Source organism: Parasteatoda tepidariorum, chromosome 8, assembly GCF_043381705.1.
Source record: "Parasteatoda tepidariorum isolate YZ-2023 chromosome 8, CAS_Ptep_4.0, whole genome shotgun sequence".
NCBI lineage: Eukaryota > Metazoa > Arthropoda > Arachnida > Araneae > Theridiidae > Parasteatoda > Parasteatoda tepidariorum.
This window is the reverse complement of record NC_092211.1, coordinates 44,215,534-44,233,387: the sequence shown is the minus strand read 5'-3', so window position 1 is coordinate 44,233,387 and position 17,854 is coordinate 44,215,534. Positions and strand designations below refer to the sequence as shown.

At 27.9% G+C, this 17,854-nt stretch overlaps 1 protein-coding gene across 1 annotated transcript in view; it reads right to left on the bottom strand.

The window, feature by feature from the left end:
• The window catches only part of LOC107451935 (uncharacterized), a gene marked incomplete in the record, with an annotated part of 144,271 nt that overhangs the window by 50,357 nt on the left and 76,060 nt on the right, over window positions 1-17,854 (bottom strand). The window contains 13 exon segments of the mRNA XM_043050349.2: window positions 469-660; window positions 1,893-2,055; window positions 2,922-3,143; window positions 3,261-3,355; window positions 4,083-4,190; window positions 5,664-5,840; window positions 7,208-7,573; window positions 7,658-7,837; window positions 9,111-9,279; window positions 12,573-12,742; window positions 13,567-13,771; window positions 15,370-15,512; window positions 16,518-16,728. Coding sequence (XP_042906283.1) covers window positions 469-660; window positions 1,893-2,055; window positions 2,922-3,143; window positions 3,261-3,355; window positions 4,083-4,190; window positions 5,664-5,840; window positions 7,208-7,573; window positions 7,658-7,837; window positions 9,111-9,279; window positions 12,573-12,742; window positions 13,567-13,771; window positions 15,370-15,512; window positions 16,518-16,728 — 2,401 coding nt within the window.

The following is a 17,854-nucleotide window of genomic DNA, read 5'->3' as shown; positions in this document are numbered from 1 at the left end:
ACAGAGGGTTAAAATTAATTTTTAATAAAAGATATTTGAAGAAAAAAGGCTCTTTTATAAGGTTTCAATTATTCATTTATTTTGAATAGATATACTAATTGATAAGATATTTTTTAAAAAATTGTTTTGACTTAGTAATTATCTTAAAAAGAAATTTACAACTTGTATAAGCACTATTACAATTTATATAAATATATGTATAATACTGATATTATGAATTGACAATTTATATGATTACTGATTTCAACCAAGCTAATAATGTATTCATTTTTTGAATGGTTATACTTATTGATATTTTTTTGCATTGCTTTGGTTTAGTAATTATATTAAAAAAATACAATTTAGATAAACGTTATAAAAATTTACATAAATAATGTTAATTATAATACTGATATTAGGAATTAACAATTTATTCAATTACTGGTTCTAATCAAGCTACAGGAAGCAATTAAAGAAATATCAACTTACGAACACAAGTCTTGTTAATTGTGTATGTGTCTCCAACTTTAGTTCCAGTTTCACTTTCAGGAATGCTAAAGCCACTGGTTCCATTTTTCTGATAAAGCTCATAGCCAACATTGCAGAGGCAGTTATAACTTCCTGGATTATTAATGCATCTCTGATCACAGCCACCATTTTTGTCAAGACATTCATTTACATCTAAATGAAGGGACAATAATGCAAATTATAATAGTCATTTAAACAACAACAATAAAACGATCAATTAAATGACAACAATTAAGTGATATTTAATGAGATTAAACATTTATATGGAGAATAGTAACTTAAAGTTAGTTTTAAATTTATAGACAAATTGTAAAGGTTGACTTTAGCATTGCTTTATTCATCAATCAATATTTCTATTAACATCCAAACTACAATAATTTAGAATAAGTAAATTAAAAATAAAACATTATAAAAACCAATAACAGTATGGAGGATGTGTTTGTTAGCGTAAATATTATCTGGGTTTGGACCAGAGACCTTTTGGTTTACGACAGGAGGCTTTTTAACCAGCATCTCTAACTAGGGTGAGTAAGAAAGCACACGATACAAAATAAGGAATACAGTAACTGTCGCACACCCCCTTTTCGAGAACGAGAACAACTAGATATCTATCATCATGGTCAGAGGGATGTATACTTTCTTATGGTGGTTAAAACACTCAGTTAGAGGGCCTAAGGTCCCTGGTTCAATCCCTTTCAGGACGAACCAACATCTCTTCCATATTTCTCCCCAAAAAAGAACTAAATTATTCAAATTCTCATTCAAATTTAAATAAATTGCAAGGAACATAGATTATAGTATAAAATTCTATAATAATAAAAAAAGGAAAAAAAGAAGAGAGATGTACAATTGAAATCTTAAAGTTTTTTCATATAATTTTGAAAACTTAAAACCTTAAATTTTTTAACATAATTTAGATTGAATTCATAGGACTGATTAGAAAAAAGAAAAATTTAAAAAACACTCAATTTTTAAGGATTTAGAACATGCTATGGTCAATTGTAAATATAAAACCTTAGTAATTTAATCTAAGAGTTAGAATGCAGTTTTCAATTTTAAAAAGAAGGATCTTACTAATTTTCACTAACATTTTAGAGTTAATTGATTTTTCATGAAATCAAAAGCATCAAAAGAAAAAAAAACATTTTAGGGAAATAAAAAGTCAGAATAGTCACATCTTAACTTAAAAAGTCATGTGATTCTCTATAACCTGCTGATTTAGTATTAAAAGATCTTGAAATGTTTAAAAATCAATATAAATGAAACAACTCGATAAATATAATTCATCAAAAAGAAACAATTCTATATTGGGATCATTAGTCTGAAAGTAGTAAGGAAAAAGTAATTTGTATTTTTTGAATGTTCTAATTTAATATTTTTATTACCATGGCAGTCTTGTCTAGTACATCCCATAAGCTCAACTCTGATGCATGGAGCTCCAACATAATCCATGATAAGAATCCTTACATAGCGGGCTTCTATGGGCATTGGAAGGCTGACAATAGATAACCCTGATCCACCATTATGAGTTAAACGGAAATCAATGGGCTGTTGAAAAAAGCAATTTTAAAGAAACGGAAATGCATACTATATAGAATAAATTCATAAAACTATTAGCAAAGGATTTTGAGTTGCAAGAGAACTTGGAATTAATACAACTTAGTTAGTTCCATAAATTTACTTACAGCGATTAAGTTTTAAGTCAAGTTTTAGACAATTGCAACAATTGAAAACCATTAAAATACATAACATTAAAAGTATTATAATTGTAAAATTTTAAGGCGGGTTTAGTTCTGGTGCAATATTATAGTTGCTGGAGTGGATCCATGGTTGGGGACTCACCGGGGGTGGCCTGGTGTGTAGCCGATGTATAAGTTTGTTTTCTTGGCCACTGTATTTTTCTAATACATGCCCCCTCTCGGAGCATAGGTGAAGAGCTATGTGCTGACGTCCATGTCCATGTAAGACTTTATGGTACTTTAATTAAAGCACCATCACAGTGGTCACAATTTAGTGGTGTTGTAACTCAAAAATTTTCTTTCAGGAGAAAAATTAGGATAACTAACTTTTTGGCAGTCACATTTCAATCTGTAATCTTTCCAGCCTTGCAAAACCAGTTTTCTAATTCTAATAGGTAAGGAAACATTATTTTTAGACCGGGGAGTTTTCTCAATGACTTACAGATTTGCAAAAGCACCAGAGGAATAAATATTATTTTTATTCTAGATGACAATTTAATTTCAGTTCTCATTAAATCACTTGCAATAAAAAAATATTAGTAAGAAGTTTTCAAAAAAATTATTTTAGAGAAACTTAAATAAAATAAACTTTTAAAAACTGAAACTTTGAGGAAAATAAATATACTTAATTACTTAAAATAGACCAGATATACAAATACAAAGCAAAAAACTCACCTGGCCAAAAGGATCTCCATATGTGCGGAATAAATCTGTAAGATCATCGCTATACTGAATTCGGACAGCCATGGGTATTGCTTGAGAACCATCTGGCCGAGGAACAGATTGCGTTCTGAACCCACGAAGCACTACAGGAGCACGAAGATCAAACTGAATCCAATTTTCTCCAGGTCTCTGAATATTGCCACACCAACCAAGAGGATTATCCAGCCGAACACCCTAAAAAAACAATAATTTTTCAGTAAAACTAAAAAAGAATATCATTTAATTAAAAAAGACAAGTTTTTAACTCATTATTAGTTACAATAAAACATAAAGAAAAAAAAACAATCATACATTTTTGCTGTAGCCGATTTCAGTACCAGATGCTTTAATGCGACTGTCTGGGATATTTCCATTAGCAACACCTAAATCACCAACTGGTCGGCATTCTACAAATAAAGTATAAAGGTTAAATTCAACACTTTATTAAAACATGTGAATGAAAAGCATGACAACTTTTATAGGTAACCATCCATAATAGGGAATTTACTTTGAAAGCTTCAAATCAAATAAAAATTTAACTTTTATTAATTTTGGGATGCTGGGCTAACACACATATGTTAATTAAATAGTTCTCAGTAATCAATAGGCTAAAAACAGATTTAAAAATTAAGATAAAAAAACTTGTGGGATATCATTTATTTTAAGTACTGAAATTATAAAAACATTTACTGAATACAAATTATTATACCAGTAACATAAATATAAAAAACAGTTTCAATAAATTGTAGAAGAATGTTTATGATAGATCAAATATCAGAATGTGCAAAATATCAAAAACTGTTAACAAAACATTTCTAATTTAAAGATTAGTTAGGACAAATTAATATTCTGTATTTATAGATGATTTAACATATAAGAGCCATTCCATGCCACTGTTACCAATTTTTGATGTTTCAATTTTTATAAAAACATCTAATATATACTAAATGATCATCAGATTTCCACATGAATTTTAAGAACAAAATTAATTTGATTATTGAATTAATTTGAGATTGAGAATTGAATTTTTATATTCAAGCAAAGAAGGAATTTCCATCACAATAATTACAATAAATTAAACACAATAATTAAAACAATTCTACCCAAATACTTGATGATAAAATAAAAACAAACCCATGTTTGGTTCAAAGCCTTTTCTACATTTGCAGTAAAATCCTCCATCTGTATTATTACACTTAGTAGAAGCAGCATCGCATGAAGAAGATAAGCATTCATCAATATCTAAAGCAAAGAACAAAAGCTCTTAGGAACAAATTTATGCAAACTCAAGAGTAGATATACTAGACAAAGGAATTCACCAATTTATTTTTTTATTGGATCTAAAGTACATAAAAAATATAATAGAAAAGCGAACAAATGTGGCGGCACAAAATTAAATTTTATTTGGCTATGTTCATCACAAAATTTTCAATTGCATAATTTTGTTTGAAAATAATTACTATATTGTAAAGTAAAAATAATGGTTTACTTATAGATTTCTTAAGAACCTTTTTTAATGTGTATTATAATTAAACATGTTCTCAAGTACAAAATTTAAGTATTTTAAAATTTTTTATTAATTTTAATTTTATTAAGAAACTGAAATGTGCTGTGAACTAGGTAATTAATTCGCCGGCCAGGTGGCCGAGTGGTTAGCGTGTCTGACTGCGGAGCCAATGGCCGCGGGTTCGAATCCCGCTTTGGGCATGGATGTTTCTCTCTGTGTGTTGTCTTCTGTTGTGTGAATGTGGCCCACCCTATGAACGGGTTTGTGGCAGTGTGGCATGGGTAACGTTGCTCGCCTCCGTGACTTTGGTTCACAGGTGCCCACTGGGTAACGCTAAATGAGTAACAATTCCGGCATCTTCTATGGCGAAGAACGAAAAGTTCAGTGCCTGCNGAGTGAACCTCCAACTCAAAAAAAAAAAAAAAAAAAATTAAAAAAGGTAATTAATTCTGTATATTGAAATCTGTGCAATTTAAAAAGTTCTTAATGCTTAACTAGAGAGTGAGTATAGGATATCTAAGAATGAGCTACAGAAAATATGAAATATCTTCTTCATCACTCTAATATTGAAAATTCATAATAAAACGATTGTTAATAAAAGTTTAAATAAACATAAAGTATAGGGATTATCATATCAAACGGCTTTAAGTTTACTTTAGAACATTAACTGATAAAATTAAAAGACAGCAACTAAAATGCAAAAATACAAACATTTATAAGTATATAACATTTGCGAAATTAGTTTATTTTCTATAGTAAATCTAATTCGATGCTAAAAACAAAATTAAATAAATATCATGATAGAAAAAAGCTAAAAATAATAAGATTTTCTAGAACAGAAATGGAAAAAGACACAAGATTGTAATTTCAACCCTCCGATATTCTATTATATTGAATCTTGTTTACCGACAGTTTTTGTAATTTTAATTTATGCTATAGATGATGAATTTCTAAATAGTTCATTATTTCACTTTGAAATTAAAAAAAACTAATGTTTTTATGACATACAAAACTATTAATAATGTTCAGCTGTGAACACATGTACCCATGACACTAATTACAAAATTAGAGTAGTTAATTTTTTAAAGTTAAATTTTTATCAATTGTTATACTTTCTTTACCTCCATCTTTTGATTAACTCTAGTGGAACACATATTTTAAAATACTTCAGAATTAAACTAACTTTATTTGTAAATATAGTTGCTTACCTCTGCAAACAGACATGTTTAAGAAATTCTGGTCAGCTCCACATTTGATTGTAGGACTTCCTTCTAATTTATAGCCTTTAAAGCATTGCACTCTCCCTTCATCTCCAAAGAAGTATTCCTTATCTTTATCCACAACAAAACCATTGTCAATTTCTGGCAAAATTGGGCATCTGACACCTACAAAAAAGATCATATTTGATCACTTATTTTGTTGAACTAAGTATTTCATAATAAAAGAAAGGTTTATATCAGGGCTCGAAAAACCGCCAGTCCGAACGTCCTCAGCGGTAAAAAATTTCCCGAGGCCAACGAATTTCTCGAATACGACGTCCGCATGGACGACCATTTTCCCGTTAATGTTCGTAATACATTTTCAATTTTTGTCACCTGTCTTCTTCTTCTTCTTCCTAATCCCAAAATTAGCAGGGCTAAACAATGTCCATGAAATTCATGGCTCGGAGGAAGTCGGCCACCAAAACTGGGTTTTCTAGAATGTCCCTCTTGTCCAGTCCAAGACAGTCCAGGATATGTTGGGGAGAAGCCTGCATGTTGTGGCACCAGGGGCAGTTTGGGAAGATTTTATAACTACCCTCGAAAGAAAGAGACTTAAGGTGGCTGCTGGTAAGCGCCGTCTGATCTTTGCGGTTGCACCGAATGTTGAGTGCACCTCCTGGACGGGTACTCTAGTACCAGTGATGTTTTTTTACCAGTTATCTTACAAGAGTCCAGCGGCTCACTTCTAAAATGACCCTCAATAAATAAGAGAAATTTATATTTTTATTTATTTAGAAGCTACGGGTTAGTTTCAAAGGAGGACGGGTACATTGTTGGACAAGCCGTCCTCGGAGACTGGTAAAATTTCTGAGTTTTTTCGAGCCCTGGTTTATATATATAATCAACTGGAATGCAAAAGAAACAATATTATTCAACAGAAAATAATTAAAAATCTTATGCATAAAATTATTCAGTTCATTTTTCAGTTGTTTATTGAAATCAAAAAAAAAAAATATCTATCAATTGGATCATAAATAATCAATTATAAGGAAATCAATTCAATTATAAGGAGTAATCAATTATAAGGAATAAAGGAAAACTAAATTATGTATTTAATATTAAAAGAAAAAGAGAAAGATATAAACAGTAATATGTAAACAAAATCTTAACAAGAACTAAATAATAAGTTTTATGTAAAATTCACAATAAACCTAAGCCTAAATTTTTTTAATTAATTAAAACAATGTTTAGAAAAGCATATGTTAATAACATAATTTAATTTATAAAAACTTTTTTAGATGAGAAATTGGAGGGGTCTTTTAATTCAATTCTAAAACAAAGATGCTTCTTTAAAAAAAATGCATAATGTGCTCTAAATATTTACATAAATATAAAATTATGTGTGAGGCAAACTTTAATATTAGGAATGTAACAGTAAAACATATTAATAGAGAATATTTATCATGATCTTTAATAATATAACTATCTTTCTAACCACATTAAAAAAGTTCAATGTTATTTAATTAATTTTTTAATGAATAAAAACTCACGTTTGCAAACTGGGGGCTCATAAGACCACTGTCCATCACTAGTACATACAAGTACAGGTGCTCCAGTCCTAAAATAACCAGATTCACATTCAAATCGAATGACAGTCCCATATCTACTTCCTTCACCATTTAAAATAGTTCTAATAGCATTTGGTGTCTCTGGCAATGCAGGGCAAGATGATGCTAGACAAATGGGCAGTTTTTCCCATTTACCATTTTCTTGACACCTAATAGTTTCAGTTGGGCGACCACCCAAAAACCCAAAGCCAGCATAACAGTGATAAGTTGCCTGACCTCTATATGTAACATTCGTGGAAGCAATAGCAAATCCATTATCAATTTGAGGAACAGGGCCACAATATTTCTCTAAAAAATAAAAACATTAATTGTTAGATAAAGTGAGGAAATTTAAAATTTTGGGATGAGAAAAAATTGATATAAATTACAAACCTTGACATGCAGGTATGCGACTAACGTTCCATTCTCCCCCTTGCATACATTCAGCCAGTATTCTGTCCCCACCAGCACTAAATTCCTGGCCAATAGGACACAGATACATGACTCTTGCTCCAAAAGTGGTTTCTCTGCTTGATGCGATAGCTCTTTCTCCAACAGATAACTGAGGACAATCTGTTATAGCAAAGTTTCAAAATGAAATGAAATGAAAAAATAAATAAATCAGATAAATTTTTATTAACATTTTAGTTTAAGCTTTTGTTAAATTGAACGATAGTAATTGGAATGCCTTATATTGCAAGCTTTACAATTTTCACTTCATTTAATATAAACTTTAATTTGAATACTTTGTACAACAAATTTGATCTAAACGAACTATCCTTGCATTTACATTCTGCTTTACATGCTTCAAAAAAACTGCTCTTTTTTAAAAATATTTAATTTGGTAAGATACATGGCTCTATTGTCTATAATTTGAAGACACCGGAACATGAAAAACTAAATTTCTGAACACTCTACCATAACGACACAGGTTGAAAACTTTTGGGCAACCAGTTGTAAATAAAATTGCAACTGGTGCCCAATGTTTCCCTGTGGCAGAATTTTTTCGGGCTTTCTGTGACATACCTCTAATAATAATATCTTTCTGCAAAATACTTTTAAAAATAACAAATATACATGTTACTAAATTAAGGTAACAGAAGCGTTAAAAATTCAAAAAAAAAAAATAATAATAATAATAATAATTTTTCATTGAAATAAAAAATTTTTTAAATTAAATATGTAATTTTTTTTATTCTAATATTATGGGTGATGTTCTCGCATTTAGTAGGGGGAAAACACACTAATTATTTCCTCTTTCGTATTTTGTAAATCATTATCACATTAAAAAATCTTGAAATCTGTAGCAGTAACTACCGGAGAGAAAAAGATTGACGACAAAACCATGCGAATCGGATGATGAAAAGGACTACTAAATGTGTGTTTTCATTTCGAGGTTCAGTTGTTGCAATAAATAATATCGTAATAAAAATATCAGATTTTAAAAACTATGTGGAAATCAATAGTAATAATGACTGCATTAAAAATTTTAGAGCGAAAATTTCTGCAGAAAAGAAAACCAAATTTTTTTACTTCATTATTCTTTATTTTTCATTATTATCAAAGCAGAATTGAAAAATCACAAGCATTTTTTCACTCCGATGAGCGAGAAAGACATCTTTTGAATATAATGCTGAAGAAAAGATAAAATTAATTCGAAAGTTTCTGCAGAAAATTTTTATTTTTTTGTACTTTCCAAAAGATAAATCTTTCTGCAAGAACTCGATAACGTTCTGCGACAATGTCGCCACGATTCTGCCACGGGGCATGTTTTAAAATATTTTATGATTGTTTAGTATATTTTATAATCCACTTTGACAAAACAAACATTAAATTAAATAAATACCTGCACTGAAGCTTCCCATCCACCCAGTTGAAGTATGCATTGGGTTTGTTTTGAAATTAACAAAAATATTTCCACTGCTTGCAGTTAAAGTAATAGAGGGTCTAGAATTTCCACTAAATCCATCTCCAGGATGCAGTTTCACACCTGTAGAGCCTTCTCCATCATACACCTACATGCAAAAATGTAAATGTATAATTAACAAAATAAAGTTAGGCTATTCAGATTAAACTAAAGCCTGAAAATGCAACAGGATCTTTATTTTATAACCAGCTTCATATAATAGTATAAAGCTAACCAGTCTTACTTACTTTTAAATTACAAACACCTTAGTTGCCCGGTAACAAGAAGAGATGTGTATAGAGCCGATTTGATAAAATAAATCTTTTGAGTAAAGTAATTTTAATATTTAATTTAAAATTCCCACATTGAATTTGCAATTTCTAAAACAAATGTCATATTTTTGATATTTAATAAGTTTAGAAAAAAACTTTTAAGGAATTTAATATAATTTTATTATAAATAAAATATTGAATTAGGTAAACCTTAGGTAAGGCATAAATAAAATATTGAATTAGGTAATAGCTTTTTATAAAAAAAAGTGAAAAAAAAATCCAAAGCAATTTTATATTATAAAATTTAGAATCATAAATAAAGTTTCAGAACACAAAACTTGAAAGCATAAATTAAATTTTAATAATAACAAGAAATATTAAAATTTTTCAAGTAAATGAATATTTTGCAGAAAATAGATAAAAGTTTGTAAGCCATAAGTATTATCTATCATTTGAGGAAAGTCTTCCCATATACAAGGGGTTTACAAAATAATGGAATACATTTTTTCATATTATTCCAGAAATATCTAAAGAAATATTTCATAACTTCAAAAGTGTTTAGATTTCTCAAACAAATCAATGAAGTTGAAAGGTTTTAGAAGATTGAGGACCCGACATAAATTACAAATGGAAAATAATATTTTTCAACACCCTATGCCAAAAAATATAGCAATAGATTGTAACTTATGACAGTTATTTGGCTATTATATAACTTGGTTATTCTAAACAATAATTTTACAAAATTTCGTAAGTGTAGCTTAAATATTTATGGAAATATGGACATTTTTTTAAAAAAAACTCATTTTTTTGACGTACGTTTTTCTGCTATAACTGTAAAAATATTCAATAAAATGATACAAAATTTTTAGAGCAATTTAAAATTTATCTCAATTCACGAAAGGCATGAGTAATTGAACAAGTTCTTTTATACAGTATATGCACCGAAATTTTTTTTAAAAAATTCTTAATTTTGTAGTTAATTGTATTTGGCAATTAATGGAAAAAGTCTCCTTTGAATATCTTAAAATTTAAAAACTTTCAAGCAATTTTCAAAGTAGTTTTCATACTTTTTAAAAAGAAAATTCAAAATGATAAGTTTTTTTTTTTACAAATATCGTTTTATATCATAGGACAGAATTCAATAACAAATGATAGTACTTTACAATAAACATTCATACACCAAAATCAGGGGTCTGTTTAGAAGAAATTTGGGTCCGTTAATGGACCCTTCACAAAATATCTTAAAAACAGATCCTTCACAAAATAATTGATCTTTTAATCAGACCCTTTACAAATTTTTTATCTTCATTATCGTTTAGTTAATCTAATAAACCCTCCAACCGGGGGGGGGGGGGGGATGACAGTTCGAGACAAACTAAGTTTCCCTAAGTTTAAATTCCAAATGTAGTATTCTAAGAAAATATTTCCAGTTTTACAAACATCGTGTGCGCATTCTTATTAATATTAAATTATAATTTTTTTTGTAAATAAATAATTGATCAATCTATATTTATTCAAAAAATTAAATAATTGAATATTATGTAAATAAAAATGAATTTCTGGAAATTTTTTAAATAAAATATTATAAATATAAGAATTGTTTAAATTTACTTAATGCGTAACAAATTAAAAGTGATACATTACTAAGTTGTGTTATTTAAAATATGTCAATTGAAATTACTAAAAATGTAAGTGATTTTGTTTCTACTATTCCTCTGAAATGAATTCTCTGTGTTGAACAGTATAGGCTAAATACCAAATATTTGTATGTTGCATCTCTAATTTAGTAGCAGCAATTATTGAGCAGAATCTTGTATCTATTTACAATTTAAAAACTTCTTAAAAAGGTTTTTAGCAATTTTTGCAATAACAGGACCCTATTTGCACAAATTCACAAAAGCTGGACCCTGGTTGAAAGAATGTGACTTAATGCTTATTTTATATTCACAAATTATGAATATTTTTTTTCACTATTTTACAAAAATAGGAACTTTCACAAAATGTCTGGACAAACCCCTGAAAATGTTATCTAATAAGGAAAGAAAACAGGCGAAAACAAGGTGATACTTTTATGGGGATGGTCTACAACTATGATGGGTTCATTTTTAGTAAATCTTGTTTAATAGTAAAAATGAAATGAGTGCAAAACCCCTTATCATTTTGAGCATTCTTTTAAAAAATACAAAAACTTAGAAAATTGCTTGAAACATTTTAAATTTTTAAAGTATTAAGATCGAACTTTTTTTATTAGTTGCCAAATACGATTCGATAAAAAATTAAGATTTTTTGTTTTTAATATTTCCTGCACATGCGCAGTATAAAAGAACTACTTTAATTACTTACATGTAGAGCAGTTTCAAAAATTTTTTTCTTAAATTATAAAGAAAAATTTTCATAATTAATTTTAAAATGCACTAAAAATTCTGTTTAGTTTTATTTTATATCCATCATTGAATAGAAAACCTAATTTTTGGGTTTACGATTACTAATGTTTCAACTCAGTAGCTTTGTCAATTTTGAACCACTCCAGAAGACAAGGAATCTCCCGGATCAGTACCCCCAGAGGTATTGATTTGTTATGAGAACATGGAGGACTTTGCGACTCGACAGATTTAACATGCAGCAGTCACCATTTACTATATGGGGAGTCTTCAGCTGGCGGGGATCGAACCCACAAACTCCTGGACATGGGCCCAGTGCCCTACCAACCAGGCTATCCCGACCTGTTTAGTTTTATTGAATATTTTTAAAAAGCAAAAAATTAGCTATTTTTAAAAATGTTCATATTTCCATAAACATTTAAGCTAGGCTTTCAAAATTTTGAGTAATTATTGCATATAATAACCATAGCCAAAATAACTGACAGAAGTGTTCAAAAATATTATTTTCCGTTTGTAATTTATTATTGGTTCCTAAAAAAACTAAAATCTTTAAACTTCATTGATATGCATGGGAAATAACATGATCTAAACACCCCTGAAGTTATAAAATGATTCTCTAAGTACTTCTGGAGAAATGAAAAAATGTATTAGTATAGAAGTGTTTCCATTATTTTGTCCACCCTATGTATATAATACCAATCAGTCAGTACAATATCTATATATATTGGTGAGACTGTTAAAAATTTCACCTGAATAAAATCATCTTCTGCAACTTCGAATCTATTGAATTTGAGTGACAATGGGCCTCCTCCAGGTCGAGCAATTTTGTAAGTGCATTCCTGATTGGACGGATAATCCACAACACCAAAAGCAGGAGAAGATATATTTCCAGAGTTAGATGTAAGTTCCACATGACAACCTATAAGTGAGGAAAAAATTAGACAAAACTTGATATGAAATATGTCATGAGGCACTTTCTTGTACACTTGAGATAAAAAAAAATATGCTATTCTCCTATTATTCTTTATTTAATTATAAAATGCACGAAATTTTCAACATGTTTGATAAACTGAAAAAAAAAGAAGTTGGAACAATTATAATCTTTGAAGAAAATTCACCCTATAAAAATTATGCCTTAATCGAAAACTTGCATGAACACTATTAGAAAAAACGCTTTTAACGCATCAAATAAGTGAGTGATTAGATGACAATCTATTGCTCAATACATTCTAAGTATTCAAGAAATATTGTTAAAGAATAACAAATGAATATGGGGAGATGAAATTACAAATTTAAAGATGATAAAATAAATAAAGCAATTTAATAATTTCACAATATTTAAAAAAATTACCAAATCTAAGCTTTTTTATTTCACTGGCAAAGGTTTTAGATGACATGCATTATAAAGATAATTTTAAAATATTGTAAATCATTGAAAACAGTAAACACTTAACAAAATTTTTTATTCATTATTTATTTTTCTCGAAAAAAAGAAAGAACTATAGAAACATAATATAAGTAAAAATGAAATAAGCATTCAGCAAGGTTTTAAAACATTTTTTGTATGATTTAATTTTAATCACTAAGTCAAGCAGTCTAGACACATCATTTTAGATACATAATTTATTAAAATAAAATTTCAGAAACATAAGACCTTATAGATAAGTATCCTTTTATAATTATACTTTTTTAATTAACAGGAAAGGGAAGCATAAAAGTATTGTAAGATGTAACAAAACTTACCAGCTCTGAATCTAATAGAAAATCCTTTTCTGCTATCACCATAACTTGTTTGCAAATAAATGTAGATTTTATTTTTTGTGCTGAGAATAAATTTTGGATTATTTTCAGCAGTTCCTGTTAATTTGGCTAATAAAGGATCTGATGGAGAAGTACCATCTCTTATAAATAAGAAGTCTTTTTCTGGCTCAAAATCAAATTCTAATATCTAAAATAAAATAAAAATAGAAAGAAATACAGTCAAAATGATAGAGTAAAATTTTAATAAAAAATTATATTAATTCAACCCAACAGAAAATTATAATAATTAAAAAAAATTAATGTGTGATAATTCCTTATTAAAACAATATAAAATTATTATTTAACAAATGAAAAAGTGCCATGTATAATAAGTAAAAAGCATTTTACCAGCCCAAAATTAAAACTAATGTTTAAAATAAAATTTACAAAGCAAACAATATAGTTAAAGCATATGATAAGTGTAAAATTATGATAATCCAATGCGAAAATAATTAAATTAAGATAGTTCTATAAAAGCCATTAAGTTAACAGTAGAAAAAAAATTGCAAGCATATAAAGATACAATTTAATATTTTATCTAATACAAATAAAAATAGAATCTCACAAATTCTAAATATAAGATAAATTATAATAATTAAAAGCATTTAAAGTTTTAACATAATGATAAAAAATACTTTAAGATATTCAGATGATTATAAACTATAAATACTCATAATATAATTTTAAAAATATGCTGTTTTTCAATATGCAAGTTTCTAAAAAATATACAATTTTCTTAAAAATATAAATTTTGAATTAAATGCCTTATTGGACAATTCCACTTTGATTCATTTGTAGATACAGAGCTTTACTGTCTCTTATTATTATTATATTTTAAAGCGACTTAATTTCCTATCTTCCTTGAATCATGATGCCCTCTAAACTCAGTGGCGCGACAGCCCGTAGGGGGCCAAGGCCTACTGTGCCCATCTCAGTTTTCTTGACCTTGGGCACTGGGGTGCAGAAGCAGATGTTCCTTACCGCTGAATCGACGCGTCATTTATCGACCCACTGAAGGGATGAAAGGTTGAGTCAACCTTGCCCGGCCCGAGGATTGATCCCAGCAATGGCACGGGAGCGCAAAGCGCTACCACTCAGCCACCGGGCGTCCTTGCCATGATGCTCCCTGGCTGCCAAAATTACCTGGTTTTGTACCAGTTTTGAAACATAAAGGAAAACATCATTCTACTTAAAAAAGATGATAGTGTAGATTTTTAATGGTTAATGATGATTTTTATTACTCTTAGAATGAGAAATATTTGTAGAAAGTTTTACTTCAATACTTTTAATAAGTACACTTCCTTAAAGTTTATAAAAACATTTTTCTTTCCTTCATTGATTCAAGAGCAATCCTTAAGTAAAATAAATAAGACAAACAATTATTTTTTTAAAAAAATAGTTAAAGAGCATAAGATTAAATATCAACATCTTTACATAGCATTCTAAAAAATAGTTTTATCTAAAGATTTAGTTATTTTTAACAACAGAAAATTCTCATTAAGTATGTACAATCCTTTATTTTTTCTCTTCATGTTATTAATTGTACAAGAAATTTTTTTCAAAATATTTACGGAAGAAAAACTTTACTTCATGGAAGAAGTCGCAAACAATTTATATGAATTTCAGATTACTTTATACTAAAATTAAATATATTACTATATATTAAACAATTACTATATTCTATATGATTACTAGATACTAAAAAAATAAATATAAAAACACTCATTGTGAAATGTTAATTCCTACCTCAAGAGTAATAACCTTGCTAGAAGGAGCAGATATGATGTACAAGCATTCTAAACCACCAGGATAAGATTGAGGATACAATGGAGAATTAAACAATTGAGCATTTGGAAGAGCTAATAGTTCACCACCACATTTTATTGGTTCTAAAACAATAAAATTAATAATTAGATTATATGAAACAAGGAATAATATGGTACATGGCATGGTAGAATAAGAAAATAAAAATAAATTTAAAATAACTATGTTATATCTGACTTTAATAACAGTTAAAAAAAAAAAAAAAAAACATTATAATATTAAAAGAATTTTTGATGTTTTCTTGTAGATTTAGTACAATAAAAAAAGTTATATTTTTTAATGCTATTTAAAAAAAATTAAATTAAGTAAGTCCATTTCTAAAAAGTTCACTTGAATTTGTGCAACAATATTATAAGCAGCTTTCTCTCATCTAACAATAGAAATATGGAAAGTAGAATTCTTTTTTCTATTTTAAACAACATATACTGAAAAAGTAAAATTGTTCCTCTCTTTCGAAAAAAAAATCCTATGATTTTAATGCAAAAAAGTTCTTCTAATAATCAAAATAAAAAAAACATTTAAAATATAAAAAGTACAAAATTAAAATTATTAACCAACACTATTACTATTCGTTGATATTATTCTTGTTATTCTCCGGTTGAAATCTATAAAATAAACTTTCAACAAATATTTGAGCACATTCAAATTTGGTACAAGTAAAAGCAAGTATTAATCTTTACAAAATATTAAATAAAGAAAAGAAACTAGCTTTACTTAATTCAGTATTGTATAAGGCAAAGGCATGTACATTTTTATGTAGTTTGCAATACTAAATAATTTAAAAACCACAGGAAAAAAAAAACTACTGATCTAATTTCGAGCTAAAACCATTTCTCTTCTCTCACTCCCATAAAAAAAATAGGCCATAATTCGAAAGCATCTATAAATTACTCACAATAAGCTCAGTTCCATTCCGCTTTATTATTGAGGCATAATATTTGTAAGTTCTCTTATATCAAGAGCAATTTGAAAAAAAAATGCCGCCAGTAGATGTTGGGAATTTATAACTGACGTAAATTAGTAACAATATGTGAGATTATATAAGGTAAAGTAAGAAAGAAAACATTTACCAGTTTTCCAACTTGCACGAAAACCTTTCTTTTCAACTGATGCATCAGAGCGGAATTTAACAATCATTAAATTTGAAGCAGTAGTGAAAGTTTTTACAGCTAAATCCTGAACACCAGATAGAGTCACCAAATTCACTCCAGATTCTTCTGTTCTACCTCCAGCTAATATTTGAACAGTGTCAAAATTGGTCTCAGTTTCAAAGTCAGAAAACTGTAACAAATAAAATAAAAAAGATACATATTTGTCTTTTTTTTCCTTCATGGTTCTATTTATTTTATTCAACTCTTGTACAACATTAATATTTAATTATTATTCTAAGGTGTCAAAAACAAACGAGCATAGAAATTCTTGTGTGAACACTAACTTTTAATTAGTATTTATAGATTCACGTAACATATAAATATAAAAGCCACTCAAAATGATTTTAAATTCACATTAAATTGGATAATTAATTTGAAAGAAAAATAATTTTCACTTTAATATACAAGCATTTTTGAATGACATCAATCTTTTAAGTAGTATTTCAAGATTTATAAAACAACTGGAGTTTAAAATATCATCACTACATTTGATAAGTTTTTGATTTAGATTAACATAAAATTAATTAAATATATTATACTAGTATTTAGATGTAGCTTTGAAAGAGATGTTTTTTTAAGCCTAGAAATATATTAATCTTTGCTTAGTATTTTTAGATTTATTTAACAAATGTGTACAAAATTTGGCAGCATCGTTTTCAATAGAATTTTATCTTTTAAGTGAGCTTTACATTCCTAAATTTTGCCTAAAAAATGTCAACAAAAAAAAGAAGCATATTTTAAAATTCTTGCATGTCACTAATTACTAATTAGGAATTAATTGAGTATAAGCAATAAATGAATCCTGTAGCATAAAATAAAAGCCACTGAAATGGATAATACTTAATTCTTTCAAATAGGCATTAAATTAAATACAACTGCATAAAATGCAAGCCACAGTTATGTGTTACACCTAACCCTTTCAAATAGGCTCTAAATTAGATGATACTTATAAGCATACAAAGGTAACATATTCATTATGTGTAAGGAATTAATCGTTTATGCATATTTGATGCAAAGAATGAATTGATACTAAATAAATCACACCAGTTTGGTAAACTGTTGAAATTGGCATTCAACAAAATTTATACATATATGATAACTAAACTGCAAAAAATATATGTTAAATTCTTCAAAAATTAGTTTTTAAACCCTAAGCAGTAATTAAGGAATATTCAAACTCCTGTCTAGTGCCTTAGCTTTAAAAAAAAAAAAAAAAAAAAAAAAAAAAAAAAAAAAAAAAAAAAAAAAAAAAAAAA